Source organism: Meleagris gallopavo, chromosome 1 (assembly GCF_000146605.3).
Source record: "Meleagris gallopavo isolate NT-WF06-2002-E0010 breed Aviagen turkey brand Nicholas breeding stock chromosome 1, Turkey_5.1, whole genome shotgun sequence".
NCBI classification, from domain to species: Eukaryota; Metazoa; Chordata; class Aves; order Galliformes; family Phasianidae; genus Meleagris; species Meleagris gallopavo.
In genome coordinates this window covers 43,431,880-43,448,070 of record NC_015011.2, presented here as the reverse complement: position 1 = coordinate 43,448,070, position 16,191 = coordinate 43,431,880, and the positions used below count along the sequence as shown (strand labels likewise).

The window sequence follows — 16,191 nt, the reverse complement described above, 5'->3', positions numbered from 1 at the left end:
TTGCAGCTGTCAACACTGGGCTCGAAGACCCAGGAGCTCCTTAAATCCAGGCCAAAGACATGCAGTAGCTTTCAAACTTGATTCAAAGAAAGCAGCAAAACTAATCACTCAGATGCAAGGATTAAGCTTTTAGAAACTAATTCTCCTCTAGCCTAAATGAAAAGCAGTGATTCCAAAGCACTATGAATATTGAAGGCAACTGAGCACCCTTGCCCTGTTCTCCGATGCAAGCAGCTCCCTTTTAAGATGCTTCAAGGACAGTTTTACCTCTCAATCAATTCTAAAAACATAATATTTCTTCTTTTTAGCTTAACATACATTTTATGAGTAGAACTCAAAAATCTAAGGGCTAACACACGCTTTAAAAGGTGCAAAATTCCTTTTCACATTACAATAAAGCATCTCACATTTATGGCAATGATTGATTTCATAAAAATTCAGTAGATACAATCTTGATGCTGAATATCCCCAAGCCTGTAAAAATGTACACTGAGTAATAATGCATTATTTTTATATGCAAGGCTAAGACACCAGAAAATACCTTTGATTCAAAGAACACCACCCACAGTAGGGATCCTTTGCAGATAAGCATTCTTGCTCGGAAACATATCTACCACAATTTGCAACTGGTATTCTTCTCACCTAAAACCAAAGAATGCAATAATACACCGAATTAAAATAGCCTTCAGAAACAAGAAAATTAAGGGTTACCATAAAAATTCTGACATCAGTCAAGCACGATCCCTTCAGAGAAGTTTCCTTATGGACTTCCCTCTGCCAGAAGACCTTTGGATAGAAATGTGTGGCCTATTTTACACACGCTGCATTTTGCCATCAGATGGTGAAACTCCTCTGACAATGACAATTTGGTTCTACTACTCAAAGGCCAGCATGGACAGAGTAATGCAGGACAGTCTGATTAGCATAGTGAGTTATAGGGAACAATAGAAAGGAGGTTTATTTTATGAACAATGCTCTGCTTAGCAGCATAGTTTTCCTCTCATCAAAACTGAAATTTTTAAATGATTGATGAAGGTGCATTCAAAATGCATGCTCAAAACAAAATGCTTCTGTGTTTACATCAACATGTCAGGTAACTGCATGTGCACACTGGAACAAGCGCATGCAACTACTCAGCATGCATGCAAGCAAATGCTATTTCAATAAGCAAATATAGATAATTGTGGCTATATTGTATGTATCTATACTTGTACATTCAGCTTGAATATCCTAGTCAGCCATTTTCAGAAAAGGAAAGGAAAAAGAAAAAGAGAAAGCTGTTTACAAATACAATAATGTTATTAATAACAATGTTAATTAATAGTATTAATAAGAAAAATATTCCTGATTCAAGCCATTTGTTTACAAATTTGTAAGTTCCTATGTTTTGTGAGCAGAAACAAGGACATGTAGCAGGTATGTATATAGGTATTCACTTTCTTCCAACCACAAATTGTAAAATTCAATTTACCTGCAGATGTGTGAGATAATATGCTCAGAAACTAACCAACATCTTAAACAACTAGCAATTAAACAAAGAAAACACAGAGTAGATGTCTCATTTAAGCTACAGGAGATAAGTAGAGAAGCATGTACTCCTAAAAACTGCTGTTCCTCTTCAACAAGTCTCTCTTTCACCAGTGCCTAAGAAAATGGAATCCTTTCCCTTGAATATTTACATATTTACATATTTACATATTTTTGACTGAAATTTTGAAAGTTTCTGCGTAGGTGATATGTGGTTTGTATCAGTCAGGAATTCTCCCACCAACTTACCCACTCCCTCAGATAGCAGGCTATCATTTATGTTCACTGCTGGAGAAGTGATCTTAATGTAAATAAAGTAGCCATGTGCTGGGGTAAAATCCCATCCTGCTCAGATGGCCCTTATGTTTTTCCTGACATTTTCCCAACTATTGGTGAGACAATGGAGCTTGCTGAGTTAATTCTCAGCAGCCCTGCTGCAGGACATGCTGCAACAAGTGCATGGGCTACTGGGAGCTGCTCTTAGCCTCTGAAATGGGTACCCATGTGCAGAAGCTTACAGGATTGCTCAGCCTCACCATGTTAATCAATTCTAATTGTGGATTTGTTCTTTTGTTTGTTTGTTTGTCTGTTCACTCATTTGTTAAGTGTAGGCCTACCTGAAGATGATGACAACTTTATTATTGACTTCAGCAGGACTAAAAATTCAAAGCTATCTCTCAAATTAAGAGATTTCTCCACATCAGAAAATCCCCAATTGAATAACAAGCTCTAGCCTACCAATGCCTGGATTACTACTTCAGAGGAACTCTTCATAGAATCTAGTTTTGTGTGCTACCTTCAGGCTTGATTCTGTATAATGCCAGAGTCCAGGAAAAAAAAGAAAAAAAATTGACTCTCTTGACTGAATGGCATAAAATAATCAAGGGATTAAGGGCCTTGCTGGATCAGAGCAAAAGTGGGCAGCACCATGGAAACAGAAGCTCTTCTAAGCTCTGCAGAAGTGCAACCAAAACTCAGAGAGCATAACCCGATCTTAAGCATAAAGCTGGTAACTGCAGTTTGGATGTTACGGTTTGGACTCTGACTGACCCAAACTGATACTTCATCTATAAGTGGCAGAAGTCTTTAAAGCAGCAGTTTATTTGAATTTATTTATTTTTTAGTGCTGTGCTTACCTTATTGGCAGAGAACAGATAGATGTAGTTACTATCTACTGGATCAAGTCGAAGTTTGGGAAAAATAGAGGTTTCTTCCTCAATTTCGTACAAAATCTCTGGGCAATTAGATTTCATATCCTCATTAAGAATAGCCTAAAACACATGAGAGGAAATTATTCACAACCCCCTTATCAATGTGTTAGCATTTTAACCCGAAACCTATTTTCTGTTCTTTCACTAATAACATCAGAGATCTCTGAGATGATTTACTGTGCCCTGATACAGTTCATGTGCTGCACTGGCTCTCGCGCTGCAGAAAGAAAGAGGAAAAGACCATCAGAACAGAATTTCTGCAACATACATAGCAGACAAAATTTTGCATGCAACCTGCTACTGCTTTAGTGTATGAAACATCCCACTCATTGAGTATGTTCATGATTGGCGCAGAAACTGAATATGGAAGAGACACCTATATCTCAGAGTTATATTGTGTTAAATACTTCTATGAGTGGAGAAGAGTACTATTCTTCTGGAAAAAATGAACATCAAGGCACCCAAAATGTAAATGTGGTTCTATGCTAGTAATTTGACAGAAGTTTCTTTGTGACTTTCCTGGTTATACATATATTGTGGTGTTCCATCATATCTTGCCCAACTGTAGTTTTCTATCACCCTGCTCACCAAATTCAAGAGAACCAGAGAACACAGAAACTTTCATTTGCAAGTTAATAAGCATACTAACACAAATACAAGTTTTTTTTTCCATAAACATGACTAAATAGGGTAATGTTCACTGTCTTCACTGTGCTAAGGAGACATGAAAGACTTTAATTTTATTTTTCAATATCAAAAGCACATCTTTATCAAATGGACAAAAGCTTTTTAAGCTATTATACTCCTTTTCAACTGCCTGGAAAAAAAAAAAACACCAAAACAAAACAAAAAAGCACCATAAAAGAGCCATCCTTTGCAACATAGACAGGAAATGCACATTTTAGCAAAACTCAGAAGAAATTAAAGCATAAAATATGTTTTGCTGAATGGTTAAGAAGTTTGAGAGTGAGATAAGATGACTTTCATTTCTGCGTGACCGATTTAAACTATCTAGGTCAATTATTCAGAAACCAAGGCAAAATGGGCCTTGAACTTTCTAATGGACAGCTATTCACATGACACAGGCTAACAAACCAATAAATGTGCTGCCTTCCAGTGCTCCTCAAATCCACCAATATTGAGTATTTCCACTGGAAAATGTTAAGGCATTCAGAAACAGAGCGTCTGCTCCTTTACAGGTACATGATCCTTAAAGGACCTTTTCCATTATTATCATTCAGCTGGGTTATCTGATGGAGGACTTCTAGGCTCAGAGACAATCACAAGACACAAACCTTCCAGTCAGGGGCTATAAAATGTGTATACTACCCACAGGATGTAAACCAGGGGGCCCTGGGAAAGTGCAGAAACCACAGAGCTTTACAAACCCATGGGGCTGTGCACAGGAAGGGAAGCAAGAGGGATAAAGAAGGGTATAGGTAGGAAAGAGTAGAAAGGGGAAGAAAAAGGCATGTCATAGGTAAAACTGAGACCATCAGTACACTTGTCTGGCCAGGCCCTGTGCCTCATCACTGCAGCCCGCCATATCTTTTCACATTTTCTCATTAAATGTTTCCTTAACACCGTCTCTGCATATTTACACTCTTACATGTATGCCACGGGGCAGGAACACTGTGTGTTCCCAGACCAGCTGCTGGGGGGGACTGGAGTGATGAGGTGGGTGCAACAGTCGAATGGGGGCTGTGGGTCACAGCCCACGTATCTGGTGCTGCCTGCCAAGGCAGGGTGAGTGTGCATGGATTCCCCGGCCTGGTGTGCTTGTGATGTGTGTGTGTATAAACCTGAAAACTTCAAGCTGAACCAGCTGACAAATAGGCATCCTGTGAAGTCCAGGGCCTGAGATCCAGACAGGGGTGTAGGTCCAGGGGCTGTGCTGGTACTTGTGGGACCCATGAACTTCAAGCTGGACTAGTCAGCAAGCAGGCAAACCAAGAAGCAGTTCCAGGGCCTGGGATCCAGGCAGGGGTGCTGGGCGGACACAGGGACTGTACCAGTATGTGACGGACCCATGAATATGTGTATGTATATATGCTTGTGAACCTAGAGTGTGCTGTGTGCCTTTTTGCACGAGTGAACTTCTGTATCTCCCAGAAATGAATATGGAGTCTTGGCTCTGTTGGCATTTTATGTGAATCATGTGCCTGGGCAGCCAGAAAGGCAAACCGTACCCTGGGTACATCAAGCATGGTATTGCTAGCTGGGCAAGCGAAGGGACTCCCCATTCTGCTCTCTGCTGGTGTGGCCTCACCTTGAGTACTGTATGCAATTTTGGGCAACACAGGAGAAAAGGACCTAAAAACTATTAGAGAGTATCCAACAGAGAGTTACAAAGATGATGAAGGGTCTGGAGGTGAAGGGTCTGGAGGTGAAGACTTTTGAAGAGTAGTGGAGGCAGAGAGGTGTGTTCAGCCCACTGCAGAGGAGCTGAGGGGAGGCCGGATGGCAGCTACAGCTCCTCACAGGGAACAGAGGGGCAGCGCTGAGCTCTGCTCTCTGTGACAGCAACAGGGCCAGAGGGAACGGCATTGAGCTGAGCAGGGGAGGGGAACAGGTTATTCACCAGAGGGTGGTGGGCACTAGAACAGACTCTCCAGTGCAGTGGCCTGGCACAAAGCTTGCCAGAATTCAAGAAACATCTGGAAAATACTCAGACAAATTATGTAACTTTTGGGTGATCCTGTGTGTAGCCAGGATTTGGACTTGATGATCCTTATGGGTCCCTTCCAACTCGAAATATTCCATGACTCTATGCTTCCCATTACTGGTCATGTCAGTGTCTCTGGGAGTGTCTGTGTCTCTCTGGGATACGTACTCAGCTTTGCTGATGGTTGGACCAGAAAAGGGGAAAGTAGCAGCCACATCCCAGTCTGGGCAGAGAGCCTTGGGTACCAAGGCATTGGGCTGGGCCCCAGCAGTTCAGGCAGGAGTGAACTTGGGACTGGAGTGACTGGAGGAGGCAGACATGCTTTTTACCTCACTTAACAGAAAATCAAAACAGGGAAATAAACAAAAGACAGAGTAACTGAGAACGCCACAGTCCATAAATTGATTACTGAGGGCATTAGCAGATTAATGAAATGTTTCCCTGCTCTTTAAGCAGGATACATAATTGCTTTTGAAAGTTATCTTGTTCTTCAAGGAGCAATGCGGCAATTACTTCATAAACAAACAAAAAAGAAATAGAGATTCCAGGTGGTATATCTGCTCATAATGCAGTACTAAACCATAGGAAACACATACTTATTTGAACACAGTAGTAGTCAATGCAGAAGGGAGGAATTCCCATGCTCTACTTACCTTCAGTAACTGTCCATCATCTGTTCCCAGAAAGAGAACGATCTGATTTAAAACAACTGTGCCATAAACAGCCACTAATCCAGAGTGAATCAAGGTGGGTGATTTCTTGATTGATTGTACCTTCTGAAAATCAGATATAAGAGAAAACCATTACAAAGTTATTCACTTGTACTACAAAATATTTATAAAAAGAAGAATCCCTGGAAAGATTCTCAGAAAACTCATCTGTTGAAAATAGCATGGGTAACATTTTTATTCTGGCAGTACTTCAGAGCAACACATCATTGGAAATGGCACATGAAACTCCTTTTTTATATACAGGGCAATTGGTCACATCCACAATAGAGAATACATTTACTGCAGCTAAACCACTGATCTCAGTGGGACACAGACTTGGTCTAAAAGCTGCACACTAATTTTCAGTATAATTTCTCTTCTTTAGGACATAATGCTCTGAAACAATTCTGGACTGCCAGTACTTCTCAATGCAACCATTTTTTTCCATCACCTGACAGCACCTATCAGAAGGGCTACAGATACACTCAGCAACCACATAAAACGATATGCAAATGTTCTAGAGAAAGGATGTATTTCAAACACTCAGACTCTTTTCTCTTGCCAGAAAATGCACAGCTTCATCCTCCCCGGTATGGTTTCCTGCTTTACACTAAAAGGAAGTTGAGACTTGCGTACTACATAAATATAAAAATGATACAAAGCAGCATAAAGTTCATGTCAGGGAGGACATAAATGTACTTGCACAAACTTCAAAATCAAATGTTACCTAAAATTCTCTGACCAAGCTGGATAAAGTTAAGAGACAAATGCATGTAAGAAGCTCATGAAAGAGAGCACTGTGTGGGAAATCCCTACATCTTGTGGAACAATGAAAAAAAAACCATACCAAACAACCCTGATCTACTACCTTCACTGCAGAAAGCCAAATGTCTAAAGGAAGCCCCTTCTCTGTGAGAGGCTGGGGGAAAAGCTCAGGCAGAACTAGGCCTTTGAGAATAAGCCTCATAGGTCAGTTTAAAATGCCCAGAATTTCAGCCTCAAGGCTGAAACCTACAAGAACACCCTGAGTGCAAGAACCTATTTTGCATTATTGCACTAGACCAAGTGTAAGAATGGACTATTAAAATCCACATTCTGCAGAAAGGTGAAGGCATTTCTCAAACTTACGAAGTCAACAAAAGACTTTTTTTTCAACAACAACAAAAAAGAAACAAATCTATAACATGGTAACAGCTGAATCCAACTCTCCTGCATGCTTGAATGCTGGCTTAACCCCAAAAGCCTTTCCACATAGAAATACATTTTTTTCTGAACTGCAATCCTAAGTCAATTAAAATCTTTTTCAGTCATCTGAATTATTTTAATTAGCTTGCAAGAACAGCCATTTGGAGTAAAAGAAGACTTGATTAACTTTCATATTTAAAGATCTTTTTTTTCTTCTTTTTTTTCATGCAGCAGGAAGAAAACATAGGAACTGCCATGTACTGGCACAGAATTTCAGTAAAACCCACTTTGGCATAAGATTCCAGTATCACAGAGGTCTCTTTTATATATGGGGAAGGAAAAGTGATTGCATGCATCAGAGGGTAACAAACTCCAGCACTGGTACACACAATGAGCCCTTGCTCAGACCAAGGAGTGAGGAGATGAAGTGTTCCAGCCTTTGATTACCAAGAGAATTAGGATTTTTTCTCTCGGTGCTCTGTATAGCAGTGTTAGGAAGACAAACCACCCGAGGTTTCCTGCAGACTCGGTACAATAGGATCACAGAAGAGGGGAGGACTCACCCAGTCTCTGAAAAGCCTTGCTGCCAGATTTTATTTTGACCCACATGCAAGTAAAATAACTAGTGTCATATCAGTGCATCCTCCTCATCTGACTGAGGAACCAGTACTGACAAGTGTGGAAGCCTCCTCCCCTCACTCTGCTTGCTAGAGGGAGGGTCAATGCGACATTGAGCTAATACAGATAAGAAGAGGAGGAATTTAGATGGTGGACAACCACAACAAAAATTGTCTTCTCTCTTTTGCAACCTACTTCTCCATTTCTGCCCATTCCCTCCAGGGTGCAGCTGCTGCTTTCACCCTTCTGTCATCCCTTTTCCACATGCATTTATTTTTTTAACAAGCCCTTTTACTTCTTCCAGTGTAACTAATGGGGTTACAGCACTTTAGGGCCTTCCAAAGCTTTTCTCTTTCACAGCTAAACCCAGCCCTAAAACACATTTACGATCTAAACCTCTTTTATACTTGAAGAGCCATTCATCTCCATAATCATCTATCCTGTAACACTTCCAGGCTCATACAGAAACAAGAAATGCAAACGAAAAGACAACAAATACTGCTATAGAAAGTTTTTGGTTTTTTTTTTTAATTCTTCAGTTGTGCTCTTCTATTTTAATCTATTGTTTCCCAGAATTTTCACAGCGATAGGTAAGCCTACAGATTTCCTGAATAAATTTACATTTTGTCTTTAAAATCAAGCTTTCTATGCTGTTTGGTTATTGGCATTAAAGTTATTTTTATTCATTTCATATTTTGCATCTCATTTTCAGATTTCTCTCCATATGATTCCAGCTGCAGCAACCATATTCACACTTGTCTTTCTGTCTCGATTTCCTCTTGATTCTCACACCTCGAAGGCAAGGGCAGCACTCTAGCTCAAACAGCTCTCAACATATTGCAGTTAGCCAATAAGTAAAAAGTAAGGGTTTGAGAATTTGGAGTGAACAAATGGAAGCAACTATACGAAAGGACATAAAACTTGTGAACTCTGTATAGCAACAGTCAACACTGCAGCAACACATAAATGTCTTTCCCAGTGGGAGAAATCTCCTGGAACCTCATTCTGGGACCACCCTTCAACCTCTTCCATCAATTTTTATGACATCAGTGGGTAACAAACATATATCAGTGCATGCTGTGAGCCTTTGTTATGGCTAAGGAATGAGGAATTGATCTGTTCCAAAATTTGATATCTATCAGTTTTTTTAAATTTGTATACTGCGTAGCAATGCTAGGAGAACAAACCATCCCAGGTGAGCAGACTGCAGAACATCAGGGAGGACAATAGGAAATGAAGGTCTAAACAGAGATCCTGTAGACACAAAATCCTGATCTTCACAATGCAAGGGCAGGAGAGACACTCAGAGGCCAGACCTGAGGAAAAGCCTGATTGAGGCTTCTGAGACATGGGATGCTAGAAGCTTCTTGCAGCAGAAGAAATGTTCCTCCTCTGCCCCCAGATCTGAATTTACAGGATCAGTAAAGTGCCCTAACAACAAATGAGGAGGGAGATCAAGCTCTATTAAGGAAGGCTTGCAGAGCAACTGGGCTTGAAATGAACAGTAACAGAAAGAGCAAGAGGAAGTGGTGGGTGACAGTGGCTGGAGATTCCCTTCTCTGAGAGATGAAGGCACACATCTGTTAAACAGTAATGCTGCTAAAACAGGTTTCTTTTCTTAGGTTTCTTGCAGAGAGACTGCCAATGATGTTCCATCCCTTGGGCTACCATCCAGTATTGCACACCCCCGTGGACATCTAAGATACTGCCTAGAGAAAATGAGGACTACAGAGCTCTGGAGGAGGGAGGAGTCCAGGTCTCATCAATTCTACAGGATCAGTGAAAGGTGATGCTATGCTGTCCTGGATTTGCTACTCACAAACAAGAAAGAACTGACTGGAGATGTGATAATCAATGGCAATCTTCTCTGTAGTAACTATGAAATCACTGAGTTCAGAATCTTGAGGAAAGAACAACAATGTACAGATGCTGCACTTCCAGGCTTCAGCTAGTTCAGGGAAGTGGTCAATGGGATCCCCCAAGAGGCAACTTTGAAGGGCAGGGCTTTCAGGACAACCTGCTCCAAGCACAAAACTCAGAAAAACAAGCAGACATAACAGGAGATGGGCTAGCTAGCAAAATCAGTGTTCACCTTGTGTTGAAAATGGCAAGACACATAAACTATGGGCAACAAGAACATTCTGTCCACAGAATGAAAAAGGGGATGTTACAAGTGTTTTCATGTGTAAAAAAATCATGATGGGAACAATTAAGCAGAAGAGGTTGTTCAGAGAGGTTGTGCAGTTTCCGTCCATGAAGGTTTTGAGATCCAATACCTCAGAGCTCACCCCGCTGCATGCAGGAGGCTGAATAGAGACCTCCTCTGATGCTCCTTTCAATCTGAATGACTCTGCGGTCCCAAGGAAGAAAATCCTCTGCTCGAGTCCCCAGGCTCTCAAAAGTTTCCATTAAGAACACCTGGGGAAGCCAGATGAGTAAAAGCAACTCTACTTCTTACAGATATTGTGAGAACTCACAGGTCTCGTGTGACTTATTTCCAACACCAAATATGGACACTGAAATTGAAAATTCATTGTAATTGGACAGAAATATTAACTCTAAAAATGTTAATTTGAGAAGTCTGTCAAACATCAGGTGAAATACATGGGAGACGACTTTACTACTGGAAAATTAATTGCAGAATCAATTTTGATATCAAATGATATTTAGAAGTCTGTAAATCTCTCCTTAAATAAAAGATTATTAATCATTTTGGAATGAGTTACTGCACAAATTCAAATGTAATTTCTGCAAATTAATGGCCATGATTAAACTGATGCAACTGTTGACTTCAAAACCGGATTTCAGTCAAGCTTCCACCAGCTAATATTTGTCCCAAGACTCTAAACTAAGCTTGATAAATTACGCAGCATACATCAATGTTTATCACCCACTGAATAACACAAAAAATCAGTGAACAGGCCATACTGTATCTATTTGTACCGAAGAGCAGACAAGAATTCAACAGAACTGTCATTTAGTAGCTATCACAGCCACTTTGCCTTTTTTTAGGATTTCCTCCCTCAAATATTGTAAAGCCTTTTGTTTCCCATGCAAATTTTCAACCACAAATCTAATTTCCAGATTTCTCATTGTGGGTAGGTAATTTCCTACAACTCTCTTCTGTCGTCATTCTCTCATTTGAACACTTTTCCAAAGCATCTGCTTATCTATGTTCCACTAGATCCTGGATCTCTATTCTTGTAGCTCCCCGTCAGCCACAGAACAGAAGGAATAGCTTTCTAAAAGCTCACACAAACTACTGGAAGAAATTTGTGACAGATTCTAGCATGCCTCATATGTCCTGGCTAAGAATCTTCTAATTTATAATTGTAATCACTGAAAAAGTTTGTCTCAGTCAAGTTTCTGAAAAGAAACTAAGAAAAAGATTTGGTTAATTCAGATTTAGTATCTACAGAAATCCTGAAGACGATGTGCTTACATACATGTAGTTTGTGTGATCAAGTCCGTTAACACATACAGCTCAACAGTGTGTGTAAGGAGATATACACAAAATGAAGAGATGGATGGATCAGAGGAAAACAAACTAGTTACAGAACTGCAACAGGTTTTCAAAGTGTCACAAGTTCTGTTGTCTCTTGCTGGTTATGGATCATGTCTCTGGAATACAGTATTGTACACCTCCAGAATAAATTGCCAACCATGACAAAATGCTTTGTGTATGAAATGAAAGCAAATTTAGCTTCTTCTTATCAGCAGAGATTCCAAAGGGTTTTCAGCAGTCACATATTTTTTGATAAAGCCAGTAAGCAAGGATTTTAAAAATCAGTCATTTTGAATGACAGACTCAAATCCTACATTAAACCTTACTGCAAATGTCAGCACTAGCCTAAGTACTGATGCAAGACCAAAGAGATGACACACCTACAATGAGATCCTACAGGAGGGCAGGCAATTTGGCTCCAATCCAGCGAAGTACTCCAGTTCACACTTAACTTTAAATGCGTGGGTATCTGCCCTGAAAATGATGGAAGTACTTATATGCCTAATGTTAAATATGCCCTTAAGTGCTTTACTGGGCTAGGGCCAGAAAGCTTGGTACCTTATAGGAACAAGCTCACAGTGGAACATGCAGCAATAGCAGGGCAGGAAATTCACAAGCACAGACACCACAGAGCAAGGAATCCAGGAGCACAGATACTTCAGGTAAGCCCTGAGTGTACTACTGAGTCACAGTGCCAACACAGTGCAAACACAAGCAGCTGTGGGACAAGTAAAATGTTGTGCCTGAAAGTAATCAGAATAGTTACAGAAACGCGAAGAATATAACAGAATCAGAAGGAAATCAAACTGCCACTAATCCTTAGCATATACTCTTACCATAAACCTCATTTTTGAAGTGAATAAATGGTATTTGCAGTTCCTCCACAAACTGTCAGGACATATTCGTGCACACATACCTCATCACATCTTGTCTCATCTCTGCAACTCAAGTACACCTGGCAAAGATGACTAAGACATGCAGCACCCTACAGACATGACATCTTCAATGCTTCTGTTGAACAAGGTCCATCAGTCACAAACACCATGCAGGTCTTGCATTACAGGCAATTATAACATCACAGCACATTAATCTGATCAGTATAAACACTGTCTGTAAAAGATTGGACTTAAGGTACAAGGAAGCACTGGTGCTTGCTGCTATTTCTACACACTCTCTAAAATGTGCTCTTGGCATTCTGTGCTACAAGGCACACCTTTTTGGCCAGAACCCCTGCCAGCTGTGGCACACACGTTCTGTATACCGTGCTGTACGCTGTCTGTCTGCCAGCTCTGAGCTCTGCATGCTTCTGAGTCAGAGAAGGGTATGTTCCACTTTGTAGGGACTCATGATTTGGTGAGAGACGGTAGAAGGATCCGGGCTAAAACAACCCAGAAGAAGCAGCATATGGGCCTGTCATCTCCAAAATTACTCTGCATCAGCCTCGCCTAACCTTCAGTTCTATAAAAACATATTAAAGCTGAACTAGATACTTTTATTTCTGTGTTTATAAACTAAGAGCATATATCATTAGCTTAAATAGGGAATATAATTAGTCATGTAATGTTACAGGTCATAGTATTACACAACACTCTGATGTCCCGCTATCTCACAAAGTATTAAAACACCATCTTCCCATCAGTGGTAAACTGTATTCACTGTTGTGCCAAAACACCACAATTAATGATCTCGCTGGAGTCAGGGACATAGTGTTAAGCAAATAACCACTTCGATCATTTTTAATGTTGAGATTCTTCAGTATGGTTCCCAATTATAACCTACATTCCCAAGAGGAAGACAGACCTTTTGGGATAGTAACCTTGGAGTAACAGGAGTCTGATCTGAATCAATCCTCTTCGAATGGGTCCAGAAGAGGGCCACTAAGATGATCAGAGGGCTGGAGCATCTCTCCTATGAAGAAAAGTTGAGGGAACTGGGCTTGTTTAGCTTGGAGAAGAGAAGGCTCCAGGGAGACCTCATTGTGGCCTTCCAGTACTTGAAAGGAACATATAAACAGGAGAGGAAATGGCTGCTTATGAGGGTGGATAGTGATAGGATAAGGGAGAATGGTCTTAAACTGAGACAGGGGAGGTTTAGATTAGATATTAGGAGGAAGTTTTTCACACAGAGGGTGGTGATGCTGGAACTGGAACAGGTTGCCCAAGGATGTTGTGGATGCCCCATCCCTGGAGGCATTCAAGGCCAGGCTGGATGTGGCTCTGGGCAGCCTGGTCTGGTGGCTGGCAACTCTGCACATAGCAGGGGGGTTGAAACTATTTGATCATTATGGTCCTTTTCAACCCAGGCCGTTCTATGATTCCATGAATCCTTCAAGATGTGGGTTGCTCATTTTTGGTGTTTAGCCACTTGGATGCAAAGGAGAGAGGTACACAGGTCAGACAGACACCGGCCTCACCTGACATGCATCACCTTACTCTGTGAACTCCCAAAGATTCTTTCAGAATTCCTACTGTGGGGCTTGGAGAAGTGTTTATCAAGTATCTGCAGTCCAGGAAAGTTTCTCTTTCTGCTTTTGTAGGCTCAGAAAGAACCTTGTGAAGAAATCCCATAAGTAATTAGAAATAAGGAACGCAGTTACTAGCAGGCAGATGTTTTGGGAGGAGGACTTCACATTCATTCAGCAGGTTTGCCTTGTGAGAGCACCAGCACTGTGCAGTAAGTTTCACAATGGCACTGGATACCAACAATCTGGCTCTGGCACTGTAGTGACAGTTTCACTATGTACTTCAGCACAGTTATTTCATCCACATATGTGGTTCTTGTTTGTAACTACATCCTCTAACCCTGGCCATAGTTTCGCAATTCAGCAGGGAAATGATAAGACTGAATCACATGTGCCCTCAGGTAGCTTTTTATCTGGGAGAATCTCAGCACTCTGCTCCGCTGTGGGCTAGATTCTGTCGCCAAGGAGGGATGGTAAAACACTTCAAGGAGTTTTCAGCAAACTCCTGCCACAAGAGAGCAAGGAGCCAGGGGTTAAGCTGCAGACCCCATGGACACAGAGGAAGCTGCAATAGGTCATGTCTTTTCAGCATTGTTCCTTTTACCGTAACTCTGAAAAGATTTCTGAGAGTGACTTGAAAGCACACATGGGCCTTGCAATAGCACCTGTTTGTCCCAAATTACATTTTTAGCCGTCTGAATTTCCTTTTTCCCTCATTTCTTGACCAGCTGCAGAAGCTGCAGTGAAGCGGGTGGCCTTGCCTCCCTCCCCATGTACAACAAGGGATGAAGGAGCTCAGAAACAGTGTTGCAGAAGTGGGTGACCAGGGGATCTCCAAGGGATACCGTTGCCTGCGAAAATGTAACCACCTCAACAACAAAGATCTATGGCTATTGCTGCCTGCTGCACCACGGCTGAGGGCTGTGAGCCCTCCTGAACACGGCCAGTCGCAGCAGGGCTGAAGAACACCCACCGCTGAACAAGCAACCATAAATAACTCGTGAGCAGCGGGCAGCGCAACGCACACAGCCCAGTGCACAGGAGTCAGCTTGATGGGCTTTTTTTTATTCCTGATGTAGCTGCAATGACATGAGATGTGAACGCACAGAATGAGGTAGGAGATGCTCTGTGGAAAATACAATGAAGGATGAATGATTCTTGGCAGAAAAGGGTGCATGGAGTGAAAAACCCAAGACTGGGGCGTGACCCAGGATGCCCTCAGGTGCTCCCTCAGACATGTCTTTCCCAAGACATAGATGGGAAGCACGCTCCAGGATCCATTAAGGGATCACCTTCCGAGAAACAGGAAGCGCTGCACAGGCCCATAGGGCTGATGGAGCACGTGCTGATGCTCAGAGCCCGGCCCAGCTCTGCAGCTCCCCTGAACTTTGTGTGCCTTTGGGTCTGTCTGCCAGGGACACTCTGTGAATCATGCACACAGCACCACAACAAGAGCAATGGCACATGGGATGAAAAGTTAGTGAAACGATGCCCAGACTTACGCAGTTGGTCCCCGAGTAGAAGTGCGTGATGTACACACAGGTTGGGTCCTGCAACTCTTCCATCCTGAAGACGCAGACAGCGGTGGAGTCCCAGGCCCTGTCACCGTGGTTGTGGTGGAAGACGCCCACCCACCAACCCCGTTCTTCCTGGCGGATGAGGCTGGAGGAGATGAGGAGGCTCCTGCAACCACAGTCCAGATACACTTGGCCTTGCAGGTCAAAGCTGTGCTCTGAGCGATGCGGCTGATGCATGACCACCATGCTCGGCAGCTCTGGGTCCTTGTCCAGTTCGGCCTTCAGCCGGTAGTAGGGAAAGAAGAGGCGACCACCCCACCACAGCGCGTCCACGAAATGCAAAGGCTCCTTGTTGTACTTGATGATGTCCCACTCTCCGCGAGGCTGCAGGGTCTTTATGGGGCGCACGGTAATCGCCGCTGTCTCGCTCGACTTCGACGGCTCGCAGCCCGCGGGGGGCAGTCGCCTGCCATTGTAGTAGGTGGCCGCCACCGCCAGGTACCAGTCGTCCGCCTGCCGGAAGACCACGCCGGCCGTGGAGCCGCGGGGCAGGCAGCTTACCACCTCGGTGCGGTTGAGGACCAGGCGGTAGTCCGGCAGCCGCCACACCTCGCAACTGCCCTGCCCCTGCGTCCAGCCGGCCAGCAGCTCGCCGTCGTCTCCGGCCTCGGTGTAGGTCAGCAGCAGCAGCTTACTCCGAACGCCCGAGGGCTCCCCGCAGCCCGGCCCGCCCGGCGGCACCACGCGGCGAGACCGCGAAAGGTCGGACCGCACCTCGTAGAGGCATCCGCC

At 42.8% G+C, this 16,191-nt stretch overlaps 1 protein-coding gene across 1 annotated transcript in view; it reads right to left on the bottom strand.

The window, feature by feature from the left end:
• The window catches only part of PLXNC1 (plexin C1), a 71,911-nt gene that overhangs the window by 53,688 nt on the left and 2,032 nt on the right, over positions 1 to 16,191 (bottom strand). Inside the window, exons 2-5 of the mRNA XM_010711920.3 lie at positions 15,385 to 16,185; positions 6,057 to 6,179; positions 2,664 to 2,798; positions 542 to 642 (exon numbers count right to left, since the gene is read on the bottom strand). Coding sequence (XP_010710222.1) covers positions 542 to 642; positions 2,664 to 2,798; positions 6,057 to 6,179; positions 15,385 to 16,185 — 1,160 coding nt within the window. The remainder of the gene's footprint in view (positions 1 to 541; positions 643 to 2,663; positions 2,799 to 6,056; positions 6,180 to 15,384; positions 16,186 to 16,191) is intronic.